This window comes from Anolis carolinensis, chromosome 2 (assembly GCF_035594765.1).
Source record: "Anolis carolinensis isolate JA03-04 chromosome 2, rAnoCar3.1.pri, whole genome shotgun sequence".
Lineage (NCBI taxonomy): Eukaryota > Metazoa > Chordata > Lepidosauria > Squamata > Dactyloidae > Anolis > Anolis carolinensis.
This window is the reverse complement of record NC_085842.1, coordinates 131,961,931-131,978,977: the sequence shown is the minus strand read 5'-3', so window position 1 is coordinate 131,978,977 and position 17,047 is coordinate 131,961,931. Positions and strand designations below refer to the sequence as shown.

Genomic DNA, 17,047 nt, shown 5'->3' with positions numbered 1-17,047 from the left:
CATTTTCTGGGGGGGAAACCCAGAAAGCTGGGGTTGTTTTTGGTTTTGCACACAAGAAGATTAGTGTAAGGTCCTGATTCAGTTCTGATAAATGTAAAGTTTAATGCTCTTGATCTTGGGAAGTTTGAAAGTGCCTGTTTTAGCATGGAATTTGTCTGAATCTAATTGAGAAGGGCAATAGCAATTTTGGATGACTGGTAAGATGGACTGTTGTGTATTAAAGCTTGTTTCACAAATAGTTTGTTAGATTTTAACTTTTCATTGTTTGTGCTGCAACAAACTACCATGCCTACTCTTCTAGAAACAGATTGCTTTTACAGCCCTTCTTTTAGTGACCTTTTCATCTTGCAACATCTCTGCTCTCTTTTATTTTTGAGAGTAATCTTTCATCAGTTGTAACAGAGTCATCAGTTGCATGGAGTCTGTTCATTACAGCTGCTGATTGCAGAGCCACTAGCCTGCTATTCAGACCCATCAACCATCAACACATAGGACTCAGAGGAAATTATTGTGTGTGTTTCTTCTATGGCTTTTGAAACTGTTCCCTAAATTAAATGTTTTATGGGAAAAGATGCATAAAATGTATATGGATTACTTGGGTACATGCATTGGATTAAACTTGTTTTGTCCTCTTTTCACTTAATAGTAAAACATTTCCCAAGCCCTTTATCATGCTAGCTTTTTGAAATGGAACCACTTAAACTAAAGCACTTGAGAAAATTGCATACACTGTGGCCCTCTTTTTCTTTCCCTTTCTTTCGGCTCACTTTCTCTTTCACTTCCCTCCAAACACTGTGAAAATGGACAACAAAGATTGTTTTGAGGCCTACCTGATTTCTTCTTGGATTTCAACTTCTATAGCCAAAGTTCACATTGTAGAAAATCCACCCTATAAGTCATTATGGGTCAGAAACACCTCCTGCATGTGTGACATTCCATATATTACTACTTCTATTAAAACGTTCTTAATAGCAGCTTCTTTGTGACCCTGCCGTGTTATACATCATGGTGGTCAGCTGCTTAGAGTTCATAAGGCTGAGGCATTCCAAAATGAATGCAAACATTTATCACATTTATTAAAACTCCATGTGGTAGATTCTTCAAAAATTAACTGATTTTACAACCAAAACAAGTAGACATCAAAACATTAAAATGTTACAAACTTGTTAGAAGTCACAACCTTTTGAAAAATGAGGCCATAACCTCTTGGTAAAAAGCATGACCTGTTAGAGTCATAACCTTTTGGGGAAATGGCATTCACCAGCATTCATGCAAGAAACTAGTTTTCTTGGCTGTTAAACTAATATACCTAGGAATGTCTTTGAACAGTTAGGGACAAAAAATGCCAATGTACAAATACATCACAGAGGTCCAGAAGTGTTCTGCTCTCCCTTAAAATGTCTTGGTTTAAATCATGTTCTCAAGAGACAAAAATAAGCAGACTTCTTTAAAAGTAACACAGTTGGTTTACTCACAAACTTCATGTATTCAGCATACAGGTACTTTGCTTATCAATCCAGTTACAAATAAATTTGAAGTAGTTTCTGTGTGTAGGTAACACAAGGCATCATTCTTAGAATCAACAGTCCATAGTCCAATGGAGTCTAATGGGTTCTGTATAGCATACTGTTCCTGCACTAAAGTCTAAACTGAACAGTTCCTACATTGAAAGTTTAATGTCTTCTGCTTTTCTAAAATGAATGTGGTTAGCCCTGATCACCTGATCTGCACCCCCTCCCACAAGAAAGAGTTAAAGTAAAACTGCAAACCAATACACACATATACAATATAATAAGCAATTATATACATAACAAATAACTAGTGGAGGCTTGAGAAGGTTGCTATTTCCAACAAACTGTACATAAAATATCAATCCCTTTAACTAAAAAGCACTTAACCAGGAGTAAACAGTGTGGGTCTTCATGGGGCACTACAGCGGCTATGCCACATCTCAGGCAGGCCTCCTGGCATGTAGAAATAACATGTCAGCAGGTGGGGTATCAAATCACTTCTCTCTCTCCCCCCCCCCCCCCCCGCCTCCGTGCATCATTTTTATGCACCAGGATGCCTGCTGCCAGAGGGGCGTCATGGTGGCCAGGTAAGTTTTCTTGTATTTTAAGAGCTTTGGGAGGGGGGGGTTAGAAGTGGCCCCATTCTAGTTACCCTGCTGGTATGTGGACACTCCCAGCCGCCCGGGTTTTTGACAAGGGTATGGGGACTTAAACTCATGATGAAACAGGTTTTTTAAACGCCTTCGTCATGGGTTTAAGCCCAGTTTGGAAGCCTCCTGTTATTTGATACAGCACCAAAACAATCTACCCTGTTTCCCCTAAAATAAGACATCCCCAGAAAATAAGACCTAGTAGAGGTTTTGCTGAATTGCTAAATATAAGGCCTCCCCTGAAAGTAAGACCTAGCAAAGGTTTTGTTTGGAAGCATGCCCGTCGAACAGAACACCAAAGCATGCAGTATCGGTAAATGTACGTACCATAGAGTATTGTACATGGAAATAATGGTAGTAACAAGAAATTCTTGATAGGATTCACAGTTTGTCTGGTTATGCTGGTTTGTGATGACAATTACTGTACAGTATATAATAAATGTTCATTTTTTGTTCAACAATAAATGTGAATTCTTCTTCATGGAAAAATAAGACATTCCCTGAAAATAAGACCTATAGGATCTTTGGGAGCAAAAATAAATAAGACACTGTCTTATTTTTGGGGAAACACGGTACCAAAAATTACCTTAATTATTAGGGAGGAAGAGTGTTAAGAGTTACAATTCCAAGTCCTGGAATTGCTGGATAAATTAGTCCATTTTAATTACATCACCACTGAGCTTTTAAAAATCTTGGCTTCCATATATAAAAGTAATAATATTTTGTAATTTCTTGTCAAAAATCAACTGAACCAATATTGATGAACATGAAACATTATATCCTGCACATTACTCCAAAATGTGTATGCACACAATATTAAAACTTCATATCTTTAATCTTATTTTTAAGTTGTTAAATTGTTTAATATATTTTTAAATTGAAGTATTTTTATTGTTTTAAATGTCATAATCTGTTTCATTTTATTTTAATTTAATGGTGCTCTGAGATAATTGTGATAAAGAGGGGGATATAAATGTCATTATCTGTTGTACTTTGTCTTTAGAACAAATTAATTTCTGAATACTTGCACCATCTGCTGTGCAGGAAGTACTTGCACCTAGATTTTTTTAAAGCAAATACTGGCAAGCGTCCTTGAGAAGCCTGCCTCTTTTACCTTTAGAACTGCAAGCACAAATTATAAATTTGCACCTGTACAGATGATAGTGGAGATTTAGCACAAGCCCTTCCTTTTTTAATCAGAACTTGCTTCTGTAATTTCACTTTATCTAATGCTGACTTTTATGTTCTTAACATATAAAGACTTCAGTTTTTGGTACTGCTGTTGCTACTCCTTGGTGTGGAGGTTAAAAGTAGGACTTTCTAAAGGGAAAAAGCTTGGCATTAAGAGGGTGTGGTTTTGTGTGTATTTTGCTAAGATGAAGACTGCGACGAACACCATGATGTTCCTTGCCCTGTGCTGTGCCTTGAAATTTTATATTCTGTGACCTGTGTGAACTCAACTAATATCAATAAATTGTGGATGAGGTACTAAAGGAAATTTCTCCTTCTCTGTAACACACCTGTCTTGTAAGGTGTTCCAAAGCCTTTTGAGATATTAACAGTGACAGAGCTTTCTTTGTGAGAATGCATCATACATGGGACTTCCTGTCATGCAGGCTCAGACCAGCCATCCCCAAAATCATGCCTTGCAAATCTTTGTGGTTTTGTTTCAATGCTTTGCTTTTTATTAAAATTGCATAACAATTTTAAAAGCAGGGCATTCCAAATTTCAAATGCCTTTAAATTGCTCTCATTCATTGAATGTATGATCAGCTTCCCTTCTTAGCTTTAAAACAAAGCTTCTCTACCCCAGTGAAAATTAAGGTTGTGGGTGAGGACTGCACAACCTTTTACTGAAGGTTGCATGCAAAATCATGTTGTAGGGTTATGTTGTTGTAGGATTATCTGGAGGACATCAGATTAGCACAGTGTGTTAAAGCTCTGAGTTGCTGAACTTGTGGACCAAAAGGTCCCAGGTTCAAATCCCTGGAGCGGAATGAATGCCCGCTGTTAGCCCCAGCTCCTGCCAACCTAGCAGTTTGAAAACATGCAAATGTGAGTAGATCAATAGGTACTGCTCCGATGGGAAGGTAACGGCGCTCCATGCAGTCATGCCGACCACATGACCTTGGAGCTGTCTATGGACAAAGCCAGCTCTTCGGCTTAGAAATGGAAATGAACACCAACCCCCCCAAAGTCGCTCACGACTGGACTTAACGTCAGGGGAAACCTTTACTTTACCTAATTTAGATAACACTCTCCTTATGTGTTCTGCTGGTCTTTTTTCTCTTTTGGCAACCTTCTAAGATTATTTTTCATTGAGTTAATTGGCCTTTAAAGCCAGCACCATATTTTGGTATAAGACTGTCATTCATCCATGGCAACCTACTATGGGACATTATGCAAGTCACACTCTCTCAGCCTTAGAGGGAAACAAATGTAAACACCATCTATATAAATCTTGCCAAGATAATCTACAATAAGACTTTATATGACTTGTAGGTTCCTCGCAATAATGGCATCTTACTTACCATGATGTTGGTTTGATTTTGTTGGTCAGATTCAACAAGAAAAGTAATTAGTGACAAGAAAAGTAGAATAGTATATCTCTGGTTTTTATATACTCATCCCACTTTTATTTTGCTAGACATAAGGAGGAATAAGTGGACTATTGTAAAGCACTGAGTTCTCATTTAGCTACTCTTCTGGCTTTCAAGGTTTCATTAGGAAGTCCCATAACATTCAGGGCAGGGGTAGAATCATATGCCTCTTTCAAACCTGTGGCCAGTTTAAATGCTGTGAAAATACAAAGAGGATTAGTGGTTAGAGCAACCTTACTTAGTTATTGCTAGCTGCTGTCAACTTATGGGGCAATGGGTTAAACTCTTATGCTGGCTGAGCTGCTGACCTGAAGGTTGGCAGTTCAAATCTGCGAGACAGGGTGAGGTCCCATCTGTCAGCCCTAGCTCCCTGCAAAACTAGCAGTTCAAAAACATGCAAATGTGAATAGATAAGTAGGTACTGCTTAGGTGGGAAAGAGACTCTCCAATCTTGCCAGCCAAACCTCCCTGGATTCTGGGAGGTAGAAAAACTACCTCCCAGAAGACAGAGATGAGCACCACCTCCAGAAAGCCAGAAATGAAAGGAGAAGCCTTTGTTTGTGTGTCTCACTGTATCTGTGATTGTAAGGTCATTGAATGTTTCCTATGTATGTAAATACTGTAATCTGCTCTGAGTGCCCTAGGAGAGAAAGGTGGAATATAAAGGTGGTGGTGGTGGTGGTGGTGGTGGTTGTTGTCATGGCAACAGTATGAATGAGATACCTTCAAAAGGGAGGGTATACATTCAGTACATAGTGAAGAACACATAAGACTTTATCTCCCATCACAGGCCTAGGATTTCACAGGTCTTGCCAATCCATTAGAATAACACAACAATGTATTCTGTGTGCATAACAATTTTCCACTAAGAAAGAAGTATTGTTTTTGTTCAAAAGATGTACCACTTGTGAACTTCCATCACATTATGGTATTTCTTAAGTAGCAGAGTCCTATCAGCTACATATCAATGCTTTTGTTTATTTTTACTTTTTTGTAATTAATTCCTCTCTTGAGGTATGAAAAAAAGCAGAAGGTGATCAGGTAAATCAGCTTGAAATGAATGAGTGTATTGTGCTGTGTTAGACAAATGGCATTGCTGTGGTGAATCTCTGCATTGTGATGGGGATCAAAGTGCAAAAGATCTCAGGTGACTAGCTAATCATCTTTGGAAAAACCTGCACAGCATCACTTTGGTGATTTTTGTTGGAGGTTTAGAGCATACAGTGTGCCTACCAATATTAATTCCTACTTTTTCCTCCCTTCCACAGGATCCTAATCTAACACTGTACACAGATAATCCAGACCTGACTCCATGCTTTCAGAACACTGTCTTGGGGTGGATCCCTTGCTTTTATCTTTGGTGCATCTTGCCTTTTTACCTCTTTTATTTAAAATGCAACAATCGAGGCTACATTGTATTATCGGTGCTGAGCAGATTTAAAACGGTAAGATCATGTTGAACTCCCCCTACAAGCAGCTGCAGATCCTGCAGAAACTGAAGATTTAAAAAAGGTAGAATTCAGTGTTTTACAACAGAATGTGGCTAGAAAAAACTAGCTGTAGGTTTACGTTGTAGGGTGGCTTTGATTATCTGTAATTTTACTGTACAAAGCTGCTATTATTGTTATTATTATTATTATTACAATGCCTTTCTACATTATTGTCCGAATTGAAACATATTCAAGTTCCAGCTAAGGAACATTTGGCTTGACTTAGATGGATTTAAAAACATGTTCTCATGAATGCAAGAAGGAGCATTTAAAAGTATGAGCAGCCTCTGTCAAAACCTTAGAAAGCAAAGTGGTTCAGAGCTGCTGAGAGATTACACTAAACTTGGAATAACATGCATGATCATGGTCCACTCCCTCAATCTGCTTACAAACCAAATATCACTACCTTAAAAATAAGTTTTTAAGTGACTTCAGTTTAGGCATATGTTTACTAGTAGTAGTTCTAATGTCAACATATAAATTGCATTTCATCATGTCTGTTGGTGGTTATAGAAGATTTGGATTTGCTGAAATTTAGCAACAGACATTATAAGGAGCACCTACACCAGCGTTTCCCAAATTGATCTTCCAGGCCTTTTGGACTTCAGCTCCCAGAATCCCTGATCATTGGCCAAGTCAGTTGAGGCTTCTGGAAGCTGAAATCCAGAACACTGGTGTAGGTGCTCCTTATAACACTTGTTGCTACATTTCAGCAAATCCAAGTCTTCTACCACCACCAACAGACCTGATGGTGATCTACACAGTAAATTGAAAGCAGATTGACACCACTTTAATTGGCATGCCTCAAAGCTATGGAATCCTAGTATTTGTAGTTTGTGAAGCACTACTCTTTGTGAGGGAGAGCTAAAGGCATTGTAAAACTGCAACTTAACAGTGAATCATGTCAAAGAGGTGTCACGCTACATTAATTCTGCAGTGTAGATGTACTCCTAGGGCCCATCCACACAGGGCCCAAAACGTGCAAGCTCATGCACTTTTGCCTGAGGCATCCAAACGACGCTGCAGGTAAAAGCGAATTAATTTGGGACAAAGCAGGAAACCCCTGCTTTGTCCTGAATTAATTAGGTTCTGGATTAGACCCGGGTCTTCCTGAAAGACCCAGGTCTAATTCAGTATGGGCACTGTTTGGATTGCTCCCTTGGAAGTCCTGGGACTTCTGAGGGGGCAGTCCGCACAGCCCTCTCATGTTTTCCTGGCTGAATCAGTTTTTCTGGCTGAATCAGAGGGCTGTAACCCCCTCCCCCAAAACCCTTAGAACACTTTTTAAAATAAAATAATCCAGCCGCCATTTCCCCTTTTCTGGAACTCTCCTGGCGCATCATTTTTGTGCTCCAGGAGAGCTCCGGAGAAGGGGGAATGGTGACCGGGTAAGTTACTTTATTTTTAAAGGGGTTTTAAGGGGTTTTGGAGAGGGGTGTGAGTGTCTCCCTGCCCTCCTGGAAGGTTTCAGGAGGGTATCTAGACACCCAGTGGCAAAAGTGCGGATTTTTCAGGCCAGTGTGGGGACAGAAGTCCGCCCCGACCTGGGTTATTTTAATCTGGGTCGGAGCTGACTTTTTCCCTGTGTGGAACTGGCCTTTGTCAGCCACTAGTCTGTTGAGATACTAAAATTAAATTGGTATTGTTTCTTTCATTTTTTCATTGCCTCTACCTTGTCACAGCCTGTGCCAGGGATTTTGCTTCCCCATCTGTCTAACCAATCTTCAACCCTTCAATTGGGAGAAACAGGAATTCTTCTGCCTCCTGTATAGTTAACTGGATTTTCTCATTTTTTGAACCCTGAGCTCCAGGACATTTGCACACTAGACACTCCTTTGGAGAACCTTTTTCCTTTCAGTACCCATTTTCTTGTAGAGATGATTGTTAGTTTTAGCTACTAAAACTCCATTTTAGATTTGGAAGCAATAGATCATACAATTAATTTCCCCATTAATTGCAGGTCGGGGGCATAGATTTTTCACTGGATTCAATCTATGTTGTCCACTGCAAAATAATGCTTTATGACATTATTGTTAAGGATTAATAAACTATCTTGAATCAAGCAATACAGTACTTTTGTTTTGGAGAAAGTTTTATATAATTTGCATGGGTTATTCAGACAAGACAGATAGGCGGGAAGATCTCATCTCCGGGAAGCATCTTTGAGATATCGCCAATATCGAGATAGCGTAACTGTTGCTTCAATCAGTTAAATTTGTTATAAAGGAAAAGGGCAGTTCGTTGATTAGAAACATCTTTATTCTGCTATTGTGTTGCTGCAGTTATCTTAATGTATGCACCATATAATTTAATAACTGTGGATCCAGTACTCATTGAAGTTAGTACATACATCTTTATTGATTTTTACAAGAACTTGCACTGATAACTTGTTAAGAAAGACTGCACCAGTCATCCAAAGGCTTTTAAAACCAGAAATTATTCAACTGGATAAAAATCAAAATGTGCAGTTGCTTTACACAAGCCATTTGTATGGATATTTAGACACCCAATTTCCCCATCATGCTACAACCCCCATCAGTGGGAACATATCTCTTCTCAGGATCTGTTTGTCTGGGTATTGTGTGTATGTCAGTACAAATGTCCTGCTACTGTATATATTCTGCACCTGGAACAGAATACTTGCAGTCCAGAGCAAGTAGACCTCATCTACACAGTTTATACATTTTCATTTTTTAAATGTATAAATTTTGTGGATGGATGCTATACAAGCTGAGCTTAGCATGTTAGCTCTAGACTGCTAACTAACATGGGTTGGAACACACAAATTATTGTTATATATTTATTATATTTATTTATCTGTCACTTTTTTCTCTAAATGGCAAACAGTGGTAAAACAATACCATGTAGAATTTAAAACCTGAAAACTATAAACATTACAATAGAATTAAACGTAGAAGTGAATAATTAAAAGCATTAAAGCCAATTTAAAATCCATAAAAACCCACACAACAAACACCCCCTGTATCTGTCTTAAAACTTCCTTCTTTAAAAGCCTGCCTGGATAAAAGGGTCTTAGTTTGCCACCAGAATGACAACAAGAAGGGAGCTATTCCAGCTTCCCTGGGCAGAAGGGAGTTCCAGAGTGGAGGGGCATCCACAGAGAGGGGCCTGTTTTCTCGTCCCCACCAACCTTGCAATGGTGGTGGGACTGAGAAAAACACCTTTCCTGAGGATCTCAGGGACCAGGTGGGTCCGTGCACAAAGAAGGCAGGGCAGGTTCACACAAATTAGTATGCCAACCCACTGTCTGGTAAGCAGACATTTACATGGTCTTTGTGAGTTGGTCTGTGTTTCCTTCTAGGATAGCCCCCTACTGTCTGCTCTAATGGGGAGTGGGCTTAGGTGTTTTCAATCTGGAGGTGACATGCAGTAGGGGCTGTTGACTTCCATATTAGTAGGATGGAGAAATAGTCCTGGGATTTTCTCCATGTTATCAAAGGAGAGGAAGTCTAGGATACAATATACATTGGATAGCCCCTTTCAAGTTCATTAAATCCAATGTCCTGCTGATATGGAAGGCAGTAGCCTCCACTGAAGAAGGAATCTTGGGGACTGAGAAATATCCCATATGCTTCACCTCTGAGTTATTGGTGGCTCCTTAAGACAAGAATTCCTCCTCATATTGAAAGGAATTTGATCTTTATATTACTTGGGCTAGGACAAGTCATCAGCCAGAACTAGCTTCAATGAACATAAAATCAAATAGAAGAATGGCCTGCCTAGGTCTTGAATTCAGCCTTTACTATACCAGCGGGGTCTTTCCATAAGCCTTTTAGGTTGACTGTGTAATTTACCACAGGTAACTGATAAGGAGGGTACGGTCAGGGACAGATCAAGAAATTTATTGTGTTGCAATTATTTTTTGTGGTTTTGTTTGCAATTATACTTTAAGAGTGTACTGTAATGTAAATGTTCTTTGCATATGTTATCTGCTCATGGAGATGATATAATACTTTTCTTTCTTTAAATAAGGTCTTTGCTTTCCTCCTCTGGTGTGTCAGTTGGGCCAATCTCTTCTATTCTTTCCATGGAATTACTCAAAGCAGAACACCGCCTTCTGTGTATTTTGTAACACCCTTAATTGTTGGCATCACAATGGTAAGTATGCCTTTTTATTGATGCTGCTACTTCCTACATCAGACAGAACTGATGATAAACTTGATTTTTTTTTGTTGCTCAACTGTTGCACTATGCAGGAGATCTAGAAATAGTCAGCAGGAATTGAACAATATGTAAAGAGATGGTAAAGGCAACCAAGCTTGCCTAGGTAAGCATCCCTGTAACTCCAGGTTGATGTGAATCTTTCTCTCTCTCTCTCTATGAAGGAAGAGATCTGTGGGTAAAGAGGTCCACTTTCACAGGCCTCTGCTTTGCTGGTACAGACTCTTCTGCGCCCAGTGCCCCTTTGCTGTCTCCTGATTCATCCTCAGACCTTCTGCTGTTTCGTGATTATAAGCAGACCAACAGGATTTTGAAACATCTGCAGCCAAATAATAAGGAAATAATTGAAGTTTCATAAATGTTTATGTTTTGGGTTATAGACTTTAGTAACCCTTAATGTGTTTTTCTGATAATTAATGGTGTCTCAATTAATTATTAGCTCATGTTAATATATGAAATGTTACCATTACAAAAATATAAACCGAGTTATGTTTTTATTTGCATTTATTTATTTATTTATTTACAGTATTTATATTCTGCCCTTCTCACCCCAAAGGGGACTCAGGGTGGATCACATTATACACATACAGGGCAAACATTCAATGCCCATAAACACATCTAACTGAGACAGAGACAGACAGACAGACAGACGCAGAGGCAATTTAACCTCCTCCTGAGGGGATATATAAATATGCTATTTCTAACACTGAGGAAAGATGTACCTTTTCAAAAGACCAAGAAAACAAGGACTAGAGCTATGGGAAGAGAGCTTTTAATAATGAATTCATCTCTTGTTTTAACATTTTATTTTGTATGTTGACCTTTTATGACTGTTTATATTGATGTTGATGTTTTATTGTTGAGTTTTATTGTTTTGCTTTTGCTTTTATATTGTTGGGCAAGGCCCCATGTAAGCCGCCCCGAGTCCCTTTGGGGAGATGGGGCAGGGTATAAGAATAAAGTTGTTATTATTATTATTATTATTATTATTATTATTATTATTATTATTATTAATGTGTTGTTTGGTCCGTATTTCTTGTTTTTTAATTACTATGTTTTTGAATTACATTTCATTCTATTAATACCTCAGTTATATTTTAACTCTTACATGTTTTTATTGATGTAGACATTTTTCTGTATTTGTGGTAATTTTAAAAAAATCTTTTTGAGTTCCCAGGCTGTGGAAAAGGTTGGATATTTATTTTTGTCTGTTTTTTATGTATATGATGCATTGTCTTTTATTTGTTTGTATATTTGACATTGAATATTGCCATATTGTAAGCCTTTCTGAGTCCCTTTTGGAGTGAGAGAGAGCGGCATATAAATGTAATAAATAAATGTTTATTTATTTTGTATTGCTTTTTTCTTCCCATCATGAAATTGAATGTGGTACACAGTATATTTTAAAAACCACAGTACAGTTTAAAATGTCCCTCAAACAAAAGTTGAAATGTAAAACTAAATTTGATGTTAAAAATACAAGTTTAAATAACTAAACAAAAAGGAAGAAAATCTAGCAACGAATAGAAATTAAACATTACAAGTTCAAGTTTTTAAAGTGTATTAAGTTATTCTCATCTAAATTTCACTGCATTGTCTCCCTGCCCCCATCTCTCTGTGTCTCATTTGCAGCTGTTGGCCATGTTGCTCATTCAGTATGAGAGGCTTCATGGTGTCCAGTCCTCAGGGATTCTCATCATCTTCTGGTTCTTGTGTGCCTTGTGTGCTGTGGGTCCTTTGCGATCCAAAATCATTCGTACTTCAGCTCAGGTAAAAGAAATGCATCTCTGTGCCCGTTCTAGCATATTGTACCATTGGTAGTCCTAAAAGGATCTTTACCACCAATTTTGGGGAAGGTGCGTAAAGGATTTGTGAAGGTCAGAAGTAGGTTGGGTAAATATCAGCTGCCTGGCTGTTCAGGGACACCAAGGGTGGGGTACAGATTAATACTAAATGTAAGGGCAACCTAATGGACTTTGATCCTAGCTGGGGATACAGGCAAGCCATTGTACTGTGGAGAAAAAAAATTCCCCTTCTTGGGAAGTAGAAAGACGGGGCGTGTGGGAAGTGAGAGAAAACTACTAATCGAAAAGGAAATCCACTCCTGAAAGAGATATCATGGGGGAAAGTGGTCTCCACTGAAACTTTATTCCCAATCCTTGTTTCCACAACAAGTCACATTTTTCAAAATACAATTATCACTGGGATAGAAAGTGAGGTGAAATCTTCTGAACAGGGGCACAGACAGAAAAACAAACATGATGGAGGTGTTAACCCTTCCCTTTGCTATCCAAAGAATGCATGCATGTGTATATGTTAGACAAACAGACAGACAGACAGAGATATATACAGAAATATTTGGCTGGAGTTATACTTAAAAAAATGGACCTTTCGATTTACATATACAATCAGCTTAAGAACAAACCTACAAAACCTATCTTGTTTGTAACTTGGGGACTGCCTGTATTTGTCTACCTTTGCGGAAAGGGTAATGAGAATGCAAATCAACATGCTCAGGTTGTTCCATTTTCTTCTTCTTTATTTAATTTAACAAATTAATGTTCTTCTTTAAGTGAATGAAAGGAATGAAATCTAGCAAAACAAAAAGCCATCAGACACAGCAATGCCTTGGAAAATGCTAAATGTCAGAATCCTGCAAGCGGCTTCAGGAAGGGCACTCCACACAGAATGAGCACATCTACCAAAAGGACCCAGGCCCTTGTGATGGCCCACTGTTTCTTACTCAACAGAGCAAGCTCTGAGATACTGAGCACAGCATGCTAAAAGAACACATGAAATAAATGCCCCTTCTACACTGCCATATAAAATCCAGATTATCTGCTCTGAACTGGATTATATGGCAGTGCAGACTCATATAATCCAATTCAAAGCAGATAATGTGGATTATATGGCAGTGTAGAAGGGGCCAAAGAAGTTCTCAGGATACCCGAGTCTGGCGTGAGGCCACTTCTACACTGCTATATAAAATCCAGATTATCTGCTTTGAACTGGATTATATGGCAGTGTAGAAGGGGCCTCAGTCAAAAACAGCAGTGTAATCTGAGCCTGTTAAGGAACCAGTAACCTGATCAAACAAAACAGGAGCAGTGTATGCCCAACTTCAGTCAACAGTTTGGCTGGAATTGTGTTCAAAAGCTACTTGCTTATCTTTCTATTCTTTGAATTGCATACTTAATATTGACTCCTACCTGTTGAGTGTGTGACTGCAACCCCATTGCCTCTGGTTTATATTTTCCTCATATTTCTGTAGTGCTAGGATCCAAAGCATATGGGCTGGAAGAGATTTGAAAGCAATGCAGCACATCAGGCAAACTATTCCATTCTGCCTTGCAAAAGGGGGTGGGAAGAATCTATATATTGATATCAGAAAGACATCCCAGAGAGCAGGTCAAAAATGCACACAAGTCTTGCCCATTTTTATTCAATTTTATTTTATAGTTAATTTAAAATGTATTTTTAGATTAATGTTCTATTGTTCAAGCAATCATTACCTCAATTCATGTCCTACTCAGTATTTCACTCCAAAATTACTAGAGAAATATTCTTCTGAAAAGGTCTATGCACAATAATAATATCTTGTCTATTTGTTCTGCCTATCTTTGTAAGCCTCATCATTCGCTATCGCCTGCTCTTTTAATGAAATCTATTTTCTTTGTTGCTGTCTCTTCTTAGGACCAAATGGAAGACAGATTTAGGATTACCACATTTTATATCTACTTTGCTCTGATCCTCATTGAATTGATTCTTGCGTGCCTTAAAGAAAAGCCTCCATTTTTCTCACCTGTGAATTTAGACCATGTAAGTAAGTCTGTACATAAGTACAATTTCATTTGCTATGAATCAAAATTTAAGACCATGTAGGATAGTCCCTCAGCTGCTATTTTTCTGCAGCATGCGTGTCAGAACCAGGGATTTTTGAGCAAGGGCTTTTTCAAGCTCTCCTCAGAACATTAGAGGCATCTTTAGTTAAGACATAACCTCATCCTAAGTGTATTTGTCAGCTTGGTTCAGATCAGTAATGTCATTAGAGGGGTGCAGACTACAATGGTCTGCACCCAACAGAGGTCTGCCCTCCCTCATCCTGAAAGTGGCCCTAGCAGAAATAGGAATCAGAAAACAGAGCATGTGTCTGGCTGGACAGGCAGAGGGAGAGAACTGATGGATCTCACTCCCAAGAAGGGTTGGGAACATGAGATGAAAAGAGGGGAAACTTGAGACAATGATTGTGCAAGAAGTACAGCATGAAAAATCTTTCCAGACTGTTCAGAGGAATGTCTGTTCCTTTTTAATGAAATACAACTCACCATCTATATCTCCCCCCAGTCCAAGAGTGATGTGTTAGTCAGGGAACAAAGAGATTTAAAAAGCTGCTAGATATGGAATGTGTTCGAGTTCCTCTCTGTGTGACAATTAAGAAAAGACAGTCCATGAAATACTGGTTTAATAATACCTCATTTTCACATTCCCTAGAAGATGGTGGCGAAGGCACCAAAAGCAAAATAGTTCCTTCTGTTTTGCCACCATCTGGTCCTAATCAGGCCTATTGGCATCAAGACAACGGAGGCTTTCCCACTGCCTCGCTTTACTCTCTCCCTTTTCCCTCCTTCCCTCCCCGCACATGTCAGCGTAAGATTTCCCTCTGTTCACTATCTGAGTGAAGTAAAACAGGTTTCCACTTTCTGGTTCATCTCTTTCGCAAGTAGAATTTGATGACATCAAACAGTGGGATCCAGCTATTGTCTTGCATATTACGCAAAGCCTGGAGTAGAGAGAGTGTAAAATGAGGAAGAATTGCAGGGCAGTTTTCATTTGAAATATTTATTATAACATACCCTAAGCGGTTTCAAATACAAAGTATGATCTTTTAATACAGCCTTGACCCCATGATTGAAACATTTTTTTACTTCTTCAATGTTTATCCTAGAATCCGTGTCCTGAATTAAATTCTGGTTTTCTTTCCAAGATAACATTTTGGTGGTTCACAAGGTAAGCATATTGCTTCATGTTTTCTTGTGGCTCTGTCAGTAACCTCCATTGTGTGTGCAAAATATACTGGAGTGGCATTAGCCCAGGAGATTTTCCCCATGTGCTCTTGGTTGCCTAGCTGCTTTCTCATACAAGACAGTAATTCAAATTCACATTAATTTTACACCCCCTTTGCACCCTCACCAGATGTTAGAGGTCAATGAAGACAGAGAGAGAGGCTATAGCATTAGTTACTCTTAGTTGGAAGACATTCTCACTGAAATCAATTTCAGCAGAGTCACGCTATATGTGCATTACCCTGCCTGACAAAATGTTTAAAATGAAATATCTTCTTTCCAAAATGTAATGCAAGAAGTTTGAGAGAGAACAGAAAAGCTTAATTACAAAGAGATCTGATATTGCATTGATAAACTTAGATTTTAAAATACTTGCTAACTTTGTGAATGGCTTACACAATGATATTTGAATTGGCAATTAAGGTTCAGGTTTCATTTCCTGTTAAAGCCTTATTTTATAGGTATTTTTATCCTTCTTTCTGTACAGCGGGGGGGGGGACATGATGAGCCACATTGCTGCTTAAGAACTAAAAAACACTTTAAATTTAGCATTCTGCATCTACAAAAAAGTGGGAAAGTTTGTAAAATATAAATGTTTGCATGCAGAGAGAGGATTGTTGTGCTATTAGAAGGGGAGTAGATTAAACAAAGCTCATTTTGAGGTTTTCTTTGAAATTGAAAGGTCAAAGTTAAAAGCAAACACTGAGGACAACTTTCATCTTGCTGCTTCTTCCCCCTTTTGCTTTTTCTGGCCTTGCAAATTAAAGTGGTTTCATGTGATAATCAGTGCCAGCTAGTGGTTTCAAATGTTATTGGGAAAAATAATCTGATTTCGCCTGAACTTCAAAAGATTGATCTAAGGTGCTGGACCCTACCTCCAAACTAGGTTCAGGACCTTGGGTTGTTCTTTTCAAGTTCACACTGAAAACCTGAGTAGATTCACAGTTCCATTTACTTGGAAGCCACCCATCACCTCTTGTGGGAAATATATGTTTGTATTTGATTGCACTCTAAAGGTCTCACAATTTTCACAGCCACTGTGCTGAATTGCTGGGAACGTGTGCCTTTTTCATCAAAGAACCTCGGGAACATTAGAGATTATCAGTTATGCTTAGACACCAATTGAAGGAGACTGGAGACCACTACTGTAGTGAATCAGCACAAATCTCTTCACAACCCCATGCCAGTACTATCCTAGAGAGCTTAAAATACTTCACCAAGTGAGGACCCTTTCATACCATGCTCAAGCAGTTCGATTCATGAGCAAGACAGGAAAATACATTTATAAGTAAATACTTATATGTGACTGTTTCATCCTTGCAAGAGACAGTTGATAGTTTCCAGTTTTCTCTCTGCTGGAAAGAAAATAAATATTTATGCCATTGCGTTCCTGGTATCTAAGCATCTAAGGCCCCAGTTTTCAAATAATACTAAGCTTTCTTTTGTGTGTGGAAGACAACTGAAGACTTGGATGTTTCGACAGGCCTTTGGAGCTACAGTCATTAATTAATCAGCCGCAGAGGGTTTTTAATAATCTATCCCGTATTTATT

At 38.6% G+C, this 17,047-nt stretch overlaps 1 protein-coding gene across 2 annotated transcripts in view; it reads left to right on the top strand.

Annotated features, from left to right (window-relative positions):
- abcc3 (ATP binding cassette subfamily C member 3) overlaps nt 1-17,047 on the top strand; it is a 100,581-nt gene that overhangs the window by 12,550 nt on the left and 70,984 nt on the right. For both annotated transcript variants that reach the window (XM_008104523.3, XM_003217307.4), the window contains exons 2-6: nt 6,030-6,206; nt 10,245-10,370; nt 12,066-12,203; nt 14,127-14,252; nt 15,379-15,440. In XM_008104523.3, coding sequence (XP_008102730.1) covers nt 6,030-6,206; nt 10,245-10,370; nt 12,066-12,203; nt 14,127-14,252; nt 15,379-15,440 — 629 coding nt within the window. The remainder of the gene's footprint in view (nt 1-6,029; nt 6,207-10,244; nt 10,371-12,065; nt 12,204-14,126; nt 14,253-15,378; nt 15,441-17,047) is intronic.